Source organism: Struthio camelus, chromosome 1 (assembly GCF_040807025.1).
Source record: "Struthio camelus isolate bStrCam1 chromosome 1, bStrCam1.hap1, whole genome shotgun sequence".
In the NCBI taxonomy this organism is placed as follows: Eukaryota; Metazoa; Chordata; class Aves; order Struthioniformes; family Struthionidae; genus Struthio; species Struthio camelus.
The window spans coordinates 192,632,127-192,649,288 of record NC_090942.1 but is presented as its reverse complement, the minus strand read 5'-3'; the positions used below and the strand labels follow the sequence as shown (position 1 = coordinate 192,649,288).

Below are 17,162 nucleotides of genomic sequence, written 5' to 3'. Positions count from 1 at the left end.
CAGCTTATTGAAACAGAGTGTGCTTTCTGTCCCCTTGGACTTGATTGCTTTCACATGACTGAATATTGTTAAAATATGTTCCTTTTAAGTCCTTCCTTCCTGACTGTTAGATTTCTCTCTTGTTTGGGGGGCTTTTTAAAATTGTTTTTCTAACAGTTTTGTTTTGGATTAATTTTGACTTTAAAGAAATCAAGACTTCATAGAAATAGAAGACTATCTGAATGCCTTCCCCATCCTTTCTGAGATCTAGAAGTGTGCTGGCTCCTATCCGTTGCAGAGCCTGTGCCATAACAAGATTGTAACTTGAGGAACGGATACCTGTCTGCTGGACAAGTCCTTAGTCTCTGCAGAGGAGGAATTGAGCAGATCTCCTCCTAAATTGCAGAAAAGCTCTTCAGAACTACAGAAAGCTTAGTCATGGGCAGAGGGCCTGGATCAACTCTTCCTACCTTCCTTGTTTGATATTAATATTCTAGAGTGACATTCTCTAGAAGAAGAGTGGGAGTTGAGGGATGGTCATGAGATGAAACATTTTTCTTGGATAAGCTGAGGAGCTCAGAATTAATTTTGAAATGGGAGAATGTTATATTGCATGGGCTTAGCTTTCTCATAAATCCAAAAGGGTGAAGCAAGTCTATTGAAACTTTATACACTCCCCTAAACGATCTTTTCACAGAGGGGAGATGCAATGCACGTTTACACTGAAATGTGTTTTGGCTTATGAAGACAGAGGTTTGGAATGGAAAATGCAGGCAGCCTTATCTGCGTGTCTCTTTCTCAGTTATAAGCTGAAGGTTGGATGCAGCGCTCTGGTTGAGAGCCACCATGTGTGCAACATGTGGTGGTGTTTGCTCCAGCACGCACATTTCCTATCCTACAAAATTTCCTTTCGCTAGAAAATTGCCCGTTCATGTTTGTCTCTCTGTGTTTTAGTGGTTTTGTTTCTTTTTGTCCTGCAGATATGAAACCTCGCATATTGCCTTACGCTGTGGAATTATGCTAAGAGAGTGTATCCGACATGAACCGCTGGCCAAAATCATACTTTTCTCAGAGCAGTTCAGAGACTTTTTCAAATATGTGGAAATGTCAACGTTTGATATAGCTTCTGATGCCTTTGCTACCTTCAAGGTAAATTATTTGATACCTGCGTCAGCGTTCTGTTTAAAATGACATTCCATCAATTGAGTGTTGTATTGCCTTTACACTGGACAGCTTTCTTATTGCTCAGAAGCAATAATAATAATTAATTCTTGGTCTGTTTGTAACAGGATTCACAACAGTGATCAAGTCTGCAAAGATTCTTTAAACCAGATTTACATTTCACGAGTGTTCTGCATCTTGATATCCCAAGTCCTTTTAGGCAACCATTTAAAACTCAGATTAATCATGCATTATGTACAGTTCTTGTAAAATGCATAACCTCTCTTCTCTCCAGCTTCCCCCCAAAATAAAACCACTACCTGTTGTGACAACAACCAGGAAACAGAAGGAACCTTTAAAATCCTCTAATTTTTGCTGACCCTTCTGAGTCTGGCAGTCAAGTTTAGACTAATGCCATGCCTGCTGATTGTACTGAAACTCATCTGTGTGCTTACTTTTGTGACTCGTGATTCAGCGTAAGGACCAGACCGCTAAGAGCTCAGTAGGTAAAAGCACCACATCGGTCACACTTGAAGGCCTTGACATTACCGTGAAACCCTTCCAGTGGCAATTCAGACACTGCCACCTCTTTACTTGCAAGTGAGCCCCGTATTCGTCGGAGTGTGAGGGGGAGCTGGAAGGGGCCAGCTGGCAGCTCCTGCGTTTCCTTCCCCTTCGGTCTCTGGCTATTGGTGCTACTGTGGAGGTTGCTTCAAAGCAGCAGAAGGGGTTCAAAAGCAGTATGTAGGGTTCACCTCGGGCTGCAGGATTCAACAATGGGATCTGTCTGGCCCACACACTTTATAGACCCTGTATTTCATATTAAAAATGAAGTTGGGTGAAACCTGCTGAATTTCTTGGATTTTGTGTGTGACCATCATCTTTCCAGCAAGGTGCTAATGTAGTCTTTAGCAAAAGTTGGTACCCGTAGGCTTAACACAGGAACAAGTAGGTTATTTCTGCAAAAATAATTGCAGAAAACTGAGGAAAATTCTTTACAGGGAGACAGTCTTCTAAATATAGACATAACTTTTTTTTCTTCTATCAGTTGGTTCTTTGCTGTCATAGAAACAGGTTGTTCATTCTTTCCTCTCAAAGCTAATTAGAAACATCATTAGATAGGCCTTAGGAATAACTAAAATGTTAGAGAGTTCAGCTCAGCAATTCAGCACATACGGAAACCTGGCCTCAGTTTTTGCTGACCTATTGAATGAGGTAAAGATTTGATAATGGAAATAATTTTGTGTTCTTAAATACTGAGTTGGACAGGATTAGCAATTCAAACCAGCCTATTAATCATCAGCAGTGTCTTTCACTTATTTTAAGTTGCTCTTTCACTTATTTTAAGTTTCATAATGTTTAAGGTGAACATTATGAAAGTGGAAGTCACACAGAAATACACACTAGTCCAATTAAAAATACATGTGTGGGTCGATATAAGAATGCATTTAAATTCAATGTCTCTGGCATTTTACCCTGTGCTCAGAAGTGTGTTTAGCTCTGGTCAGAAATAAATTTTTTTGGATTCTGTTAGCCGTGAGATAGAAGGGATTTGCATCTTTGGCCCAGGTCTCGCTTGGGCGAAGCAGGATAGCAGGATGCGTGGTTGAGTCCCTCCTCCCAACTTGGGTTGGTGGGGGGGCAACAGGACGCAGGCAAGGGTCAGTTAAGCCATGACAGGGACTACAGACTGCTGCGGCCCTCCAGAGAAAACGGGGATGGATGTCGTTCGTGGACCTACAGCTGTGAAACTTGCTTCTGTCTCCTGAGCTCCAAATGCATTTTTAGCGGGGTTTAAACACAGCATTCTACATCTGCACGTGTATTGGCATAAGAGGAGTTACGAGTGCAGTTCGTCCTCACGCATAGGTCAGAAAGCAAAAGTGTGGGGCAAATCCATAAACTGCATTTTTAAAAATTGCCTCTTAGCCTCTGATATTTAGCTAGCTCTGGAAACAAACCGGCAGTTAGTCTCATCTCATCTCATTTATTTGGCTGTTACTCCAAATGCCTGGAACGGCAAGAAGCGATGGGGAAGCAATTGAATCATGAAATACAGAGCTACCTTGATTTCTAATACCATAAAAATAAGCGCTCTGATTGCTCACTGCCTGGATTACTGAACTCATGTTGTCAGTTCTGTTTCCCCCATGTTGGGTTTACGACGTTGCCACCTGGGTGTCTGGTTCGGAGCAGAAAGCCTCGGATAGTCTATGCACCAGAGGAGAGTTTAATTAAAAGTACATTAAAGTCTGAGGATATTTACAGTAGGAAAGCATTGGAATTTTTGATGATCTTGAGACGTGCTTTTTAATTAAATTCAGCCAGGCGCCCAGCAGAGGGGAAACTGAGCGGCTGAAAATGCAGAGGAGAATGGGCTTGCATGTAGAGATGTGCTCAGCTGGGGAGGGTACCAGTAGCAGCTGGGAAGAGTGCTGATTGAATACTGCCCCTCCACGCTCTCTTGTGATTTTCTATGAAAAACTCATTTTGGATTGTATTCCATTTGTGCCCCCTATTGAGAAATGTTGTACTTGCCTCGTAAGTGCCCTGCATAAAAGTGTGTGAAGCACATTTGGATGCACTCAGCCATTTAAACTGAGATCATTGCAGCCCTACTAGATAAAGGAATATATTAAAAAATATAATATGCTGGATTTTATAGCACTCTGCTTTCCTCTTATAATTTATGGTAAAAATAAATTAAAGGACTAGTATGTAAAGGATTTGAAGCAGATGCACAGACACATCTGCTACAACAACTCATCTGCTTCAGTTTCTGATGGTGGATAAGAAAGCCAAGGAAGAGGTGGTGAAAAAGTAATAGAAAGTGATTCACTGAAAAAATATCAGCTTGAATGGTCTTCATCAGTCATTTATTGTGATCAGTGTTATGTAGTAAAAGAAGCAATGAGGTGAAAATTAAACTTAAGTGCCTCAAACTGGCCACTTCAACTTATAGCTATTCATCTAGTAAAGAGACTTGACTTCTCCTGGAGCTGAACGTTTGCATCTCCGTCCACTGAGCACCAGCATTACCATTGTACGGGGGAGCTTGCTTTGATTTAGCTTTGAATTAGGTGGCCACCTTTTCAGATGGGATGCGTCCCATGCAGCTTCAGCTGTCAGAGAGGTCTGCTACTTGTTGCAGTAAGCCCACCGAGGGGCAGAAATACAGCCGCAGGGGGAATTCATCCCACCTATCTGAGACACCTTTCTAGGGCTGGGATGACTGTGTTGGGACCCTGAATGGCTGGCTTAGATGTGGTCCCTAACTTTGAGGCTTTTAAACAGATCGGTGTGGTATCGCCAGTCGTTGAGCGTGAGACTGCCTTGTTGCGTTCGTTGGAGATCAGAAATAGCAATTGGCTAAATTTACCATAATCTTCCAGTTGTGGGGTAGGGTGCAGATCCCTTTTGGCTCTGGGACCACGTTTGATCCCTCCGTTAAGGGTTGTTTTGTTTTCCTCCTCTCTCCCACTCCAATTTATCATAAGTGCTGTGCACGCTGACCATAGGAAAGGGTGTGAGGAAAGCAGAATATGAAGAAGGAGCCTTGCAAGAGTTTTGTACTGATTCCGGTAGCATTCATTTAATTCTTCCTGAAGTCCTAAAAAGCATACAGCAGCTGAACTTGACACAGTAGTATTTTTAAACTCTTTTTCTCTATTGAAATAATGTTGGAAATAGCTTGTGAAAGTATTTTTTTTTTTTTAAATTTGGGAATAAAAGGGACAACCAAATGAATAGGTAATCTTTCTCTGTTCTTTTTCAGGACTTGCTAACAAGACACAAATTATTGGTAGCAGATTTCCTGGAACAAAATTATGATACAGTAAGTATAAGTGATAGAATTCTTTAAATCTGCTCATGTTTAGCTAGAAAGAGCCTACTTTTAGCAGTGCAGGATTTCATGTTCCACATAAAATTGTCACATAGGACTGCAAACCTAAATGAAAGGCATTGCTTTTACCAGCGGGGAATCCCCTTTTGGCATTTGAAAATGAAGGCACCCCTTCTGCCCCCACATATGTCAAATTTTCAGGAGAACTCACTGTTTTATAACAATTCTTATGCCTCTCTCTACGCAACGTATTTCCCCATACATACCTGAATGAAAACGGTAAATTTAGTATGTAGGTAGATGATGGGGAAAAAGAGTCTTTACTTTCTTCAAACAGTTTTGTGCTCCAGCACTGATAGGGCCATGGCAGTGTCATTTTGTAATACTTTGGGACAGAGGAGAAGCGTTACAAGAAGAAGTAATAGCGTTGCTGAAAACGGCGTGTACCTGATCAGGAGACTGAGATGTCAACATCCACCTTACCATCCTAAGTCAATTAGGCAATTGGTTTGTTGCCATTTTTCACTTTGATTTTCAGATCTATTTTAAATGAAACGTGGGTGAGAAAAATTCCGTTGGAATCAGCTACGATTGGGACTAATATGGATAATGGAATTAGACTTCAGGTTATGTTCGCATGTTACCTTAGGTATGCTTTACTTCATTGCCAAAGGAAAAAGGGCAAAGGCTAATTTTTTCTTCATTATAGAGTTAGCAAAAAGTTTAAATAAAAATCAGGCTTATTACTGCTGAGTCATAACTGCAGTTTAACTGGAGCAAAATTACCATCTCTGCTAATCTTTTTTCTGTTAGCACTGAAGCACTGCAGTGGAGCAGTCCCTGTTCTACATTTATGTAACATTTAAAAATTGAAGTATAAATTGTGGAAATTAGCGTTATTAGGTGCCAGTGGGGTTTTTGGCGTGTTTGGTAGGTGGTTTTGAGTATGAATGAGTGGCCACTACGTGCTGGATCCTGTGTTCTGGCAGCAGATTCATCCTGTTGCAAAAGAAGGCGGCATGGGCACAAGCCCCAAGTGTCCCAGATGATTTAAAGCTCCTGTACGTAGTCACAGCCATGAGCAAAGAGGGATAGTTGAGGGGGAAGCACCCTCAGGCAGGCACTGAAGCGCTGGGGGGCCTTGCCGCTGCTACCTCTGCTGCACCCCTGGCCTGGGAAGGAGCGCGAGAAGGGAGCGGGGCGAAGGCTGGCTGGATCTCAGTGGGATGCACTTGTGTTTTCTTGGTACTCTAGATCTTTGAGGATTACGAAAAACTCCTTCATTCTGAGAATTACGTAACAAAGAGACAATCTTTGAAGGTAAGGTAAAATTTCTCAGCGTTTTCCTCCTGAATTTGAAATCCGTGTTATGCCGAACATGACAATGTATTTCCTGTAACAGAGCAGCCACGTGCTTTGTAACAAAAAAGGGGGCTACGTGCTTGCCAGTACTCTTGTTCCAAAGAATTAGCTGTGAGTTTTATTTCCTGGATCTCTGGTGAAGCGCTAAGCCATTTCTGCGGAACAAGCACCATCCCTTTTTGTCTGACCTAAAATTTGTACTTTGGTCCGTATCATAGGTTAGAAAGAACTTGAGAGCGACGTGATAGACCCTATTTGTCTGTTGCTGCTTGCCACCGCAGCACCGAGTCTGACATGACGGGACCAAATAGGGCTGTTAATGTAACATCTGAATGAAATGAAGATGTGTTTGCGGGACAGTCGTGCTACACTTGCTTCTGCCCTAGCGGGCTCACACTAGCTCCTATTGCATCCCATCCAAATGGTATCCATCTCTTTAGTATTTGGAAGATGAGTATTACTGGGCGTTAGCTCACTACTTGATAACAAACCCATATACTTTTTTTTTTTGTTTTGAGATAGTGATATTGAAACCTCTTTAGACAAACCTAGAAATGTGTTGCTGCTTTCTTTGCATTCGAAAAAAAAAAAAAAAGCTGGTGGGTTAGATAACTTTACTTTTTGCAATTGTCCCTATAGCTGCTGGGTGAATTGATTCTGGACCGGCACAACTTTGCCATCATGACAAAATACATCAGCAAGCCAGAGAATCTGAAGCTGATGATGAACTTGCTGCGAGATAAAAGCCCCAACATTCAGTTTGAAGCATTTCATGTATTCAAGGTAAGCTGGAGTGAGCTGTGGAGGCAGCAGACTTTTCTCTTCTGCTTATAAAAGGGTCTTCCAAGGTGGGCAAAAGAAAGGCCAGAAGAATAGGGCTAAAGGGTTTTCAAATCACTCCAAATATTTGAAAGTGTCTTAATAGCAAACCTTTCCATCAGTGAGCCTCGGTCTGATTTGTCTTTGCCTTCCTTCGGGTGAGATCTAAAGCAGCACCACTTCTGTTCAGGCTGAGGGTAGTCACTCAGATAGCAATGAGCTGGAAGGTAACAAAATACATAGCTTCTACATGGTATCCACAGCGCCTTCCCCCACTTCTTCGGTCATTTTACTCAGTGATTCTGTGGAAAGATAAAAGAAAACAGTGTGCTGAAACTCTACAAGTAAAGAGTGCTAGCACTGTGTAACAGTGGGAACACGATTTGCTTTTAAACCTATTAAAAAGATTTGGTAAATCTGTAATGAGTTTAATCCTTCCATCTTTTTGCACTGATCGTTAATGCAGCTGTAAACAATTACCAGATGCAGCCAGTGTCCTTTTTCTCATTATGATTAATGCTAATTGGGGGGGGGGGGGAATTTACTTTTTTTTTTTCCTATCAAAAATGTTCTCTTTGCTGAGTCAGAGGGTGAGTGGACTTGTTGCCATGCAAAGCTACCTTTATTCTGGAATTAGCACATTAATTTCAAACTATGTAAATAGAGTTATTGATGATTTGCAAAAGGGAGGATTGAGTCTGTGAAAATATCCTTCACCAAGATGGCTGAAAAATGTACCAGCCCACACCAAAAGGCATGCTGTTCCAAAAGGTTACATCACCCTCCTCAAATTCAGGATGACTTGTTGAGTTTTGTAGTTCTGCCGTTTCTGATTTGGAAAAAACCTTTCGGGTCTCTGGTGCGGAGGCTTAGAGGATGTACAGCTGCTTCAAAAAGCTTTTCCTTTACAAAAAATGCCTCAAGGAGAATTAAAGAAATAAATCCCTCCCTGAAATAAGCAGCCTGGTAAGCTGTTCACTTGCTGACTTCCTCCATAGTCAGCTGAACAGCAGTGAGTACCTACTACTCTTCCTCCTTATCAGGAAGTATGCAGCTCCAAGATAAGAGAGCAATCAGGCTCAAAACACTTGCAGCCTTGGAGATTTCTAGGGAGGGCAGGGAGCAGAGGATTGGGCTCTGTTAGCCACTCTGTGAATAACTGCCAGATTTTTATGTCCGAAACACATGGGTTGCTATTCCTAAATTAATGATAGGCATGGCCCAGTCCTTGGGATCAGCTGTTTTTAAGTGTTTTAAGAGGCATTTGTGAGGGTTTGGCATAAGTGGAAATGATGCTGGCATGTGACCATGTCACTCATTGCTGTTGCTCTCATTCCGCCTTCCCGTTCGTCACTTCTTTTCCCTTTTTTAATCCGTTGCACCCCATTCCCAGTTAGAGCGTAGGTACCGTAGGCCAAGCCTTGCTCACCGCTTGCTACTGTGTGGACCTAATGCTGAGGCCTTCAGATGCCCAGCAAAACATGCAGTACGCCATGATAACGTTCATCTATTCAGCTCAAAGGGCCAAACTCAGGCACTAACTTCCATGGCGCGTCGTTGGTTTTTCCAGCAGCGCCCATGGGCAGCGTTTCCGCAGGGCTGTGATGTGCCTTACCCCATCTAATGTGCGTAGGGGGAACACACGTGTGTTGTGGGGGAAGTGCAGGGGTGATTCAGTGAATGTGATCCGCTGGAAATTGCTTATTTATAACTAGTGGCAGCAGCCTAGAGTAACCTGCGTAACTAGAGGTCCAGCAGAGTTCCCCTGTAAGTCCCCACGGAGGGTCTCCCCGAGTGAGGCATTTGGCTGATCCCTGTCGAGCAAGGTAAAGTATAGGATATGTTACAGGAAGTTCCATGGTGAACCAGCCTTGTAGAGTGGGTCGGAGAAGAGCATTTTCCCCAATGTCACTTTTTAAAATGAAATACTAACTTGCTGAGAACCAGCAAAAGAGAACTGTAAATATTGAAGAGAGTGAGGGAAAACACTGCTGCCTGGTTGTGCCCTGTTCTGCAATATCCGTGCCTCCTGTTTTAGGGTTAGTGCCCCTGAGCCTCATTCTCATCATCTGTACTAAGTCTATGCTGATGTAACCGGGAGAGGAATTTAGTCCTCAGCTTTTAAACTCTCATCGATTTGAAACTGTACTTGCATTTTTAAACTGTGCTTGCAAAATACCAGTACAGTCCTGGTTGAAATTACAGCAGACTAATCACAGTGATTTGAAATCAAAGGTCTGCTGAGAAGCTGATACTTGCTGCTCTGTCTGAGCTGCCAAAAAGATTTGGGTTTATATTACCTGGCTTGGATGTTTCACCGGTTACACATATTTGAAATTAAGAAGTGGTTGTTTTGTAAGTATCCAAATTCCAGCTCTCCCATGCCCCAGCCAAGCCGCCCAAAGGCACATGCCTTTTAGCTCCCTGAGGCAACTTCTAATTACTGAAGGTTCAAAACTGTAAGATGTAGACTGTGATGTAAGATGTAGATGGTGAGCACCTCCAGCTCAAAAATGTTAGGTGGTTAAAAATGCCAGTAACCCTTCAAGCTCTAAGAACATTTTACTTATCCAGGATGCTTCAGGTGGGAAACTGAAGACACACAGAGTTGTCACTTGTGGTGCTACTACCTTCATTTTCCCCTGAGGAGATGCCTGACCTTCCTTCCAGCTCCTTTTCCTTTCGCCTGAGCAAAATGGAGCTTCTGCCTTGCAGCGTCATCCCAAAGGCTTGCGGTTGCTGTGTAAAGCTGGATGTCGCAGCAAGGCGTGCGTGGGGATTAGCCAGTGTTGAATCATTGAGCAAAGCTAACACATCTCACCTCTTTTTGTTGCCTGGAGTTGTAGACTTTGGCGGTCAGCAGTTCTTCTCCGTATGGATTTCAGTGACGAAGCTGTCCAGCTCCTGTGATGGATTTGTGACGGTTATTAAAGGAGCCTGCTCTGAGTTTGCCTGTAGGAGAGCAAAGCCTTCAGGTGTGCCTGAATGTGGTGCAAGTTGTCCTTTGGCCGCATGAATTTACGGATAAAGGCTAGTAACAAGGTGTCTTGGCTTTTGTGTAAACATATGGGTTAGTCTGAGAAAGCTGCCCACAGTGGTGAACTGGGATCATGTAACGTTCTGGTTCTTAAGTGACCACGTAGCAAGATATATTTTACTGTTTAAATCTAAAAATAGAATAGGTACGCTGTATTTTTGTGACCTTAGTTTTGTTTTTCCGTTCTCTTTCGTGCCCATTTCGGAGCTATGTTCTGCAGCTTGCTCTGCAAATGGTTTCGCGTAATTTGACCGTACTGACGGTTTTCTCTTGACAGGAAGCTGAAACCAAGTTTGTGTGGATGTGTCCTCTCTGTTTCTCAGCTGGAGAGTTTGTAGGGCAAGAAACGCTGTGCTAAGCACTTCCCAGCAAGCAGCAAGAACTGTATGGCACGTCCATGCGCGGTGTCTTTGCCGTGAGTATGGGAGAAGCTTAGTGCCCAGCACCGTTTCGACACGGTGAATTGGTTTGTAAGTCTATTCAATAGTGTCAAAGCTTTTGGATTTGACCTTTAATCTCTCACCCTTCAAATGCTGGCCAGAGGGTGGAGGAGCTACTGGTGTTTGGGCTGAGCGATAGGTGGTAGCTTTGGCCTCCTTTGTTCAAAGGGACTTGGTTCACAAGAAATAAGATGGTGGGTGACCCCAGAGTAAGTCTTAAAATGCTCGCTTCAGGGTACCCAACCTCTGTAATCGCTTTTTGCTCTGCTGGATTCCCAGAAGATGGCCATGCCTGGTTGTTAATTGTGAGGAAGCAAGGCCAGGCTCTCTAATCAAGTGATTTTGGTGTTTGTCTGAGAATATACAGGGCATGCCTATTTATTAATGCAGAAGAGAGCAACAGGTCCATTTTGGACGGCTGTTGAAGCTTCTGAGTTGATTTTTTCTGTCACAAAACACAACTGTGCAGAAGCAGCTATTTTTAGAGTGGGAATTTGAATATGAGCTCTCTCCTTATCTCGGGTCTCTCTTTCTCGTATATCTGAATTAAGTGGTCTAGAACATACAATCCTGCATAACAAAACCGTAGCGGAAACTGATCTTTCTGTGAAGTTAAACTTCATTTTAGTAGAAATATTCCAGCTAGCTCTAAGAATGATTTCTATTTTCATGGCTTTATCTCTTTCTTTATGGCAATCCAGAGTTTTGAATTAGTGGGACTCTCTTAAAAGTAAAACCTTACGGTGGTCCTGGTCCTGGGCTTTGTGAAGCTGATTAGTTGGTACTTTCAGAATTGATGTTATTTTCCTAGTTAAAACACTGAATAACATTTCAGGAATTTTCCAGTCCTGTAACGTTCTCGCTTTACGAGTCCCCGGTGACATTGAGCAAGACGGGCACTCAAGATTATCTTTGTTTGAATGTTCAGTCTGACAGTTTTGCAAGGGGAAGATTATAATCTAGAAATAATCAAGCAGGAAGATAAACAGGATGTGTTGTCTTTTATTGAACTGAGCGCTCGCTATGGTAATACCAGCCGTAAAGCCAGCATGAAATGCTCGTGTTTACTAGGTTTACCACTGAAAGCTTTCAGTCCTGTTTGCAGACCAGATAGCGATAGCTTTTACAAAAGAAGCAATTTAGGGTCGCTCATTCAGAAAGTCAGGTTTGAGTTATCTTTAAAGAGGCCTAATATTCGCTGGGGGAAGATGTTCAGCACGTCAAGGTCAAGCCACCTTTGAAGCGTCCCATTTGAAGTACACATAAATCAGATTATTTCTGAAAGCGTAGGTCCTGTAAATGTATTTTCTTGTGTTCTTACATTGGCCACAAAAGAGGAATGGACAGCCACATCCCAGCGAGAGCCAGGCCTCTGCGCCCGCGGCCGTCCGAGGTTTGTATTCCCTGGAGAAGGCGCAGGGTGGGAAGCTGTAAAGTACGTTCACTAGAGGTTCACATCCCCAAAGTGTTTTTTTCTCAAACTAAAAGGAAACAAGCTACCAATTGTAGAATATCAAAGTTGTTTGGGAGGGAAGGGATATTGCTTTGAAATGCTCCCGGCAGCAACAGGACTAATAGCTACCGAGAGGGTAGTGAGAGCTGTGAGCTGACCATCTTACTGACGGATGGACGTGTCCCCGGCAAGAGGAGGTATTTTGAGTGCTTGGAGCATCATGCAGGGAAGCTGTTATTTTCGAGCGGCTGCTCTGAAGGGCTCCTAGGGGAGCCTTGCGCTGTTGACTCAGACCGTGAAGTTTTAGGATGGCAAGCGGGCAAAAAATAAATGATCTGAGGGCAAAAGCTCAAGGTCGTCAGAGAAAGGAGACGTGGAGGGCTGTGCAAAGAGGGAGCGAAGAGCTGGGGATATTATACCGTCACGGGGCCTGTGGCGTGGCCGCCAAATCAAGGAAAACGGCGCGTAGCCCCGCAGCGAGCCTGCGGCTCTGCACCTCCCAGCTGGGTCTGGCCTGAGTTTTCGCTTGGGCAAAATCTCAGTGAATACAAATGAACGTGATGCAGAGCCCCGGGGCAGGGGCGAGCGGTCGGGCCGTCTGCGCTCGGCCCGGCAAACCGCCGTTGGGTGCTGCCAGCAGATGTTCATTTTTATTCTGAGGCGAACCAGCTCGGAGGGAAAACTGGCCGTTTTCCACGCCTGTCCGTCCTTAATTTCGTCTCGCTGGGTACAGAATAGCTGCAGTCACTGATGTGGTTGCACGAGCGGCCGCGGCAGCGTTTTGTTGCCCAGCCGTGGTAACCTCGGTGGAAGCAGACGTGGGAATGCCGCGCGGGCGCGCACCTTCCTTCGGCGATGACGGCTGGCGTCCCCAGACCCAGCATCTCCGCAGCATCTCTCGTGGCTTTTGCCACCCAAAACAAAGCTGGTACGTACGTCTTGTTTTAGACCTGGGTTAGTACGGAAATCATATCGCTGCTGACACACAACTTCCCCGTTCTCCTGGATGATTGGTAGACGCGTCGCAAGCCTGACGTAGCCGAGGGCAGATAGCCACCTCTTGGCGGTGGGGTTGACAGTCAAATGCTTTATTTAAAAAAAAATAAAAGAGTCAAAAGAAAGGGAAGCGATAGCACGGGCGGACACGCCTGGGCTTCGGTCTGCTGCTGAACCGGCCCGTTTGTACCTCCTTTCTCTGCCTGCTTTGGGCCGAGGCGGTAGCAGCAGCAGCCTCTCTGCCGGGCAGCCTCCCGCTGACTAGCTGGAGAACAGCTCACGGCAATATTGTGACCGCTTCTTCCTTTTGTTTTGTTTTGTTTTTTAATTTTTTTTTTTTTTGCATATTAGGTTTTCGTGGCCAGTCCAAACAAAACGCAGCCTATCGTGGAGATCCTGCTGAAAAACCAACCCAAGCTGATCGAGTTCCTGAGCAATTTCCAGAAAGAGAGGACGGATGACGAGCAGTTCACCGATGAGAAGAACTACTTGATAAAGCAAATCCGAGACTTGAAAAAGCCGACGGCGTGAGGGACGGCCCCTCGTTTCCCGCTGCAGGCGTTAACCTCCTTCGTTAAGCTCCTCTGCGTCCCTTCAACGCCACAGTAGCGCTTGGGAAGGCACAGCAAGTGCCTGGTTTTTACTTTGTCTTTGTCCCTAGGTGTCGAGAGCATGGTGGGGGGGAGGGGGTTACATGAAAACTAAAAAAAAAAAAAAAAAACTAGAATAATATATTATTTTTAATCATGGCTGTTTATGTCAGCGTAGACTCGCTCTGTCTGAGAAGCCGGTCTGACAGATTTTTCGCTCGTGCTCGAGGGGAACGAACCCCTTTGCTTAACTTTAATCGGCAGACTCGCGCTGCTGGCGCGGGCCCGCGGCGGCCCTTGGGAGGACTGTCCCGTTTCTCCGTTGCGCGCCGCTAGTCGTGACCGCGTTTTAGTGCTGCGCGCAGCCAAGACTGTGAAAGAGTACGTTCGGCTCTGGAGTTAGCGATGAAAAAGCAGTGAGGGTCACGTTTTTCGCTTTGTTTTTGCCTCCTTTCGTCTTCAAGTTGTCTTTCACCCTTTTTCCCGTTCGTGCTAGGCGCGCGGCTGCGGACGTCGGCCGGCTCGGCCGTGTCCGCCTGCGGACGCCGGGAGTGGTGATGCCGGCTCTGCGGTTGGTTGGGTTTTCTTCCTCCAAACTTGCCCGTGCGGGGAGTGCTTTGCCCACCGTTTTGGCCTGAAGGTAGGGCGCCGGGTTGGAAACGGCTGCAGCCTTGAGCTGCACAAGGTCCCCGAGGCCACCGGTGCTCAGCACCTCTCGAGCCCGGGCGCATTGCCTGGATGCCTCGGCAAGGTTTAGGAGGCGGCTCGACAGCCCCGGGCTCCCGGCGGCGGCCCTTCGCCTGGCGTTTCCCGTCCCGGCTCGTTGGGACGTGAGTTCGGGTTCGGCGCTGGAGTTTTAGAAGGAGAAATCGTTGCACTGGAATATTTAAGCTGAATAAGCCCTGTGGTCCCCAAAGCGTTTTCCCAGGTGTGCTTGAAGGGTCTTTTGGTGGCGGGGGGGGCGGGCGGAGGGTCTCTTGTTTTCTCATGGGGAATGGGAATGTCACTCTGATGCTGTGTTCGGAAGTGGAGTCTGAGAGCGGGGAGTGGAAGTTTCTTGAATTTCTTTTCTGAATAGCCCGAGCTCTGGGTTTTCCTGTTGGTGGTAAGACACTTAGTTATCTAGCTAAAACTGTAGCTGCTGCTTCAAGAAAAAAGGTGAAACTGAACTGCAAAAGCAGAACAAGACTTTTTCCTTCACAAAACTCTTGTATATTAGGGTGACTGATACTTTAATTTATGTGCTTAGAGAAGGGATGAAGCCGAGCAGATTGTGGACTCGTGGTTTATTTTCAGATGTCAGATATAGACAACAAATGTACATCTTAGTTGCCTGGAATTAAAAAAATATATATATTTACAAGCTATTAAAGTCATGATTAGCCATCGCTTTGATTTCTGTTTTTTTTTTTTTTCTCTCTCACCTTCCTGGCTAGCCCTTATACTCCGTGCAGCGCTAAACCCTTTCCTTTGCCAGCCGCAGTTTCAGCAGACGGAGGGAGACGGATGAGCGCTTTCTCCTCCGTGTCCCTTGCCAGCGAGAGGGCCTGGCAAGCCCGGCCACCAGCGGCTTGGCCTTGCCGCAGTCTTCAGCCCCGGGACCATCTCCAGAACTGCGATCCTCAAAGCCGACGGCCGATCCCCTGCAATTTGGAGCCTGAAACCAAAGGGCGCCGCCTGTGCCCCGAACTCCCGGAGCGGGGTGGGGGGGTGTCCCCAGGGCTCTGCTAGCGCGGGGACATGCGTCCCTTGCCTCGACCTCCAGGGGCACGCGAGAAATCAGGCTTTCGGCCTGCTCTCAGAAAAAGCGTCGAGCGGCCTATTTGGGGAGGAACGCTGTGCGTGTGCGCGTGTGAGAGAGAGAGAGAGAGAGAGAGAGGAGAGAAAATGTAGCGGGTGGTCCTATAATAAAACGAAAGAAGCTGGTCCTGAGGTGAGCGTTGCCCACACACCTCACAGTAATTGAGTCTTCCCCAAGCTCAACTTGCATAGCTCTTTGAACCAAAAAAAAAAAAAAAGGTAAAGATGAAATTAAGCACCGTCATACTATTTCACAGCAGGCTGGGACACATATTCCTAATGAATTGAAAATGAGGTCTCTCCTAATGCAACTTTGAAGTACAGACAGACTTTGCAGTTTCCTTTGGTGGCTTCGGTCAAGGCTCCTCGTCTTCTGCCTCAGCAACTGCTCCCACGAGGAGCTCGCAATTTCTCTTAAATTAACCCCTGGGGGAGCTGTGCGAGTGCAGGACACGGTTCATCAGCGCCAAGATGGGGAAGAAGATTGGAGCTTGGAGAAAGAAGGAAGGTGGAGGCAGCCTGGGCTGCCGCCTCCAAATCCCCGTCCCCAGCCAGGGTCCGGTGGGGTGGGCAGCGTGCTCCTAGCCTGCACGTAAAAACCTTTTTTGAGACAGCAGAGCACCGGGAATCTTTGAACCATAATTTTTTGTCCCAGGATTTGGGAGGCATATGCTGCTCCGAGGAAGCTGATGATTAAGAAGGGGAAAGGCCTCCCCTACCTGCAGGTGCGAAAACACGGCAAGGCCATGGACCTTTGGCCTTCAATAAACGTGGGTGTTGAGACCGCTTGGGCCTCTGAAGCCGCATACTCCGGGGATGAGATCGGCAGTGAAGGAAAGAACGACGTGGACCTCATAAGTTAATGATAAACGTGCTCGCGGGAGGGAGAGGAGATCTGGCTCGCGTTTGTCCTCCAGCAAGTACTTCGCTGTTGTCCGTGAAACTGGAGCTGGGCTCAGAGAGCCCCGGCCTCTTTCCAAAGGATGCAGTAATGTTTGGTCAGGAGAGATGCTTTTTTTTTCTCTGGTCAAACGAATACCTCATTTTTCTGTGTCAAATGGAAGAGTGTCAACTTTTTTGGCCCCAAGTGCCTTTCTGCAGAACGTCCTTGGGCTGGCGGTGCTGGCTGCGGGGAGGCAAGGGGCACACGGGTTTTGCTCTCTAACGACTATAAGGGACTTACTTGAACCCAGCCTTTTCCCTTCTTTTGACTGAGCACCCTAGCATTAAAAAAAATATATACGTTCCCATGGCCTTTAAGTTTTCCCGGGGTTAGGCAGGGAGCTGAGCGGGTGCTTCCAGCAGCCAAATGATTTTTGGACATGTGTTTTGACACCTGCCCAGCACTTGCTAATTAAAACAACAGCAAACGCCTCTGCCACAGCTCTGCTGGGGTGAGCTGGGAGCCAGCTAGTGAAGGGACCGCGTCTTTCACGGGCACACAGGAGATGGGAGCGTGGCCGTCAGGGGCTAGGGATTATGCCAGCCTCATTTCTTGCTCTTCCTATTCCTGTGTTTTGGGCAAGCTGGCATTTACAGTGCATTGCAACGCACCTTTGTCTCCTGGTGCCTGCAGCCGCGGGCTCATCTGGGTACCTTTTACATTACTTAGGAGTAATTTAAAAACACACACACACACACAAAAAAAAAAAAAAAACAAAACCCACCTCCATGCAGCTGT

At 45.8% G+C, this 17,162-nt stretch overlaps 1 protein-coding gene across 28 annotated transcripts in view; it reads left to right on the top strand.

Annotated features, from left to right (window-relative positions):
- The window catches only part of CAB39L (calcium binding protein 39 like), a 65,195-nt gene extending 50,126 nt beyond the window's left edge, over window positions 1-15,069 (top strand). For all 28 annotated transcript variants that reach the window (XM_068929865.1, XM_068929876.1, XM_068929873.1 and 25 more), the window contains 5 exons: window positions 960-1,128; window positions 4,916-4,975; window positions 6,239-6,304; window positions 6,986-7,129; window positions 13,443-15,069. In XM_068929865.1, the coding sequence (XP_068785966.1) occupies window positions 960-1,128; window positions 4,916-4,975; window positions 6,239-6,304; window positions 6,986-7,129; window positions 13,443-13,622 (619 nt within the window). In that variant the 3' untranslated portion in view covers window positions 13,623-15,069. The remainder of the gene's footprint in view (window positions 1-959; window positions 1,129-4,915; window positions 4,976-6,238; window positions 6,305-6,985; window positions 7,130-13,442) is intronic.
- Window positions 15,070-17,162: the final 2,093 nt, after the last annotated feature.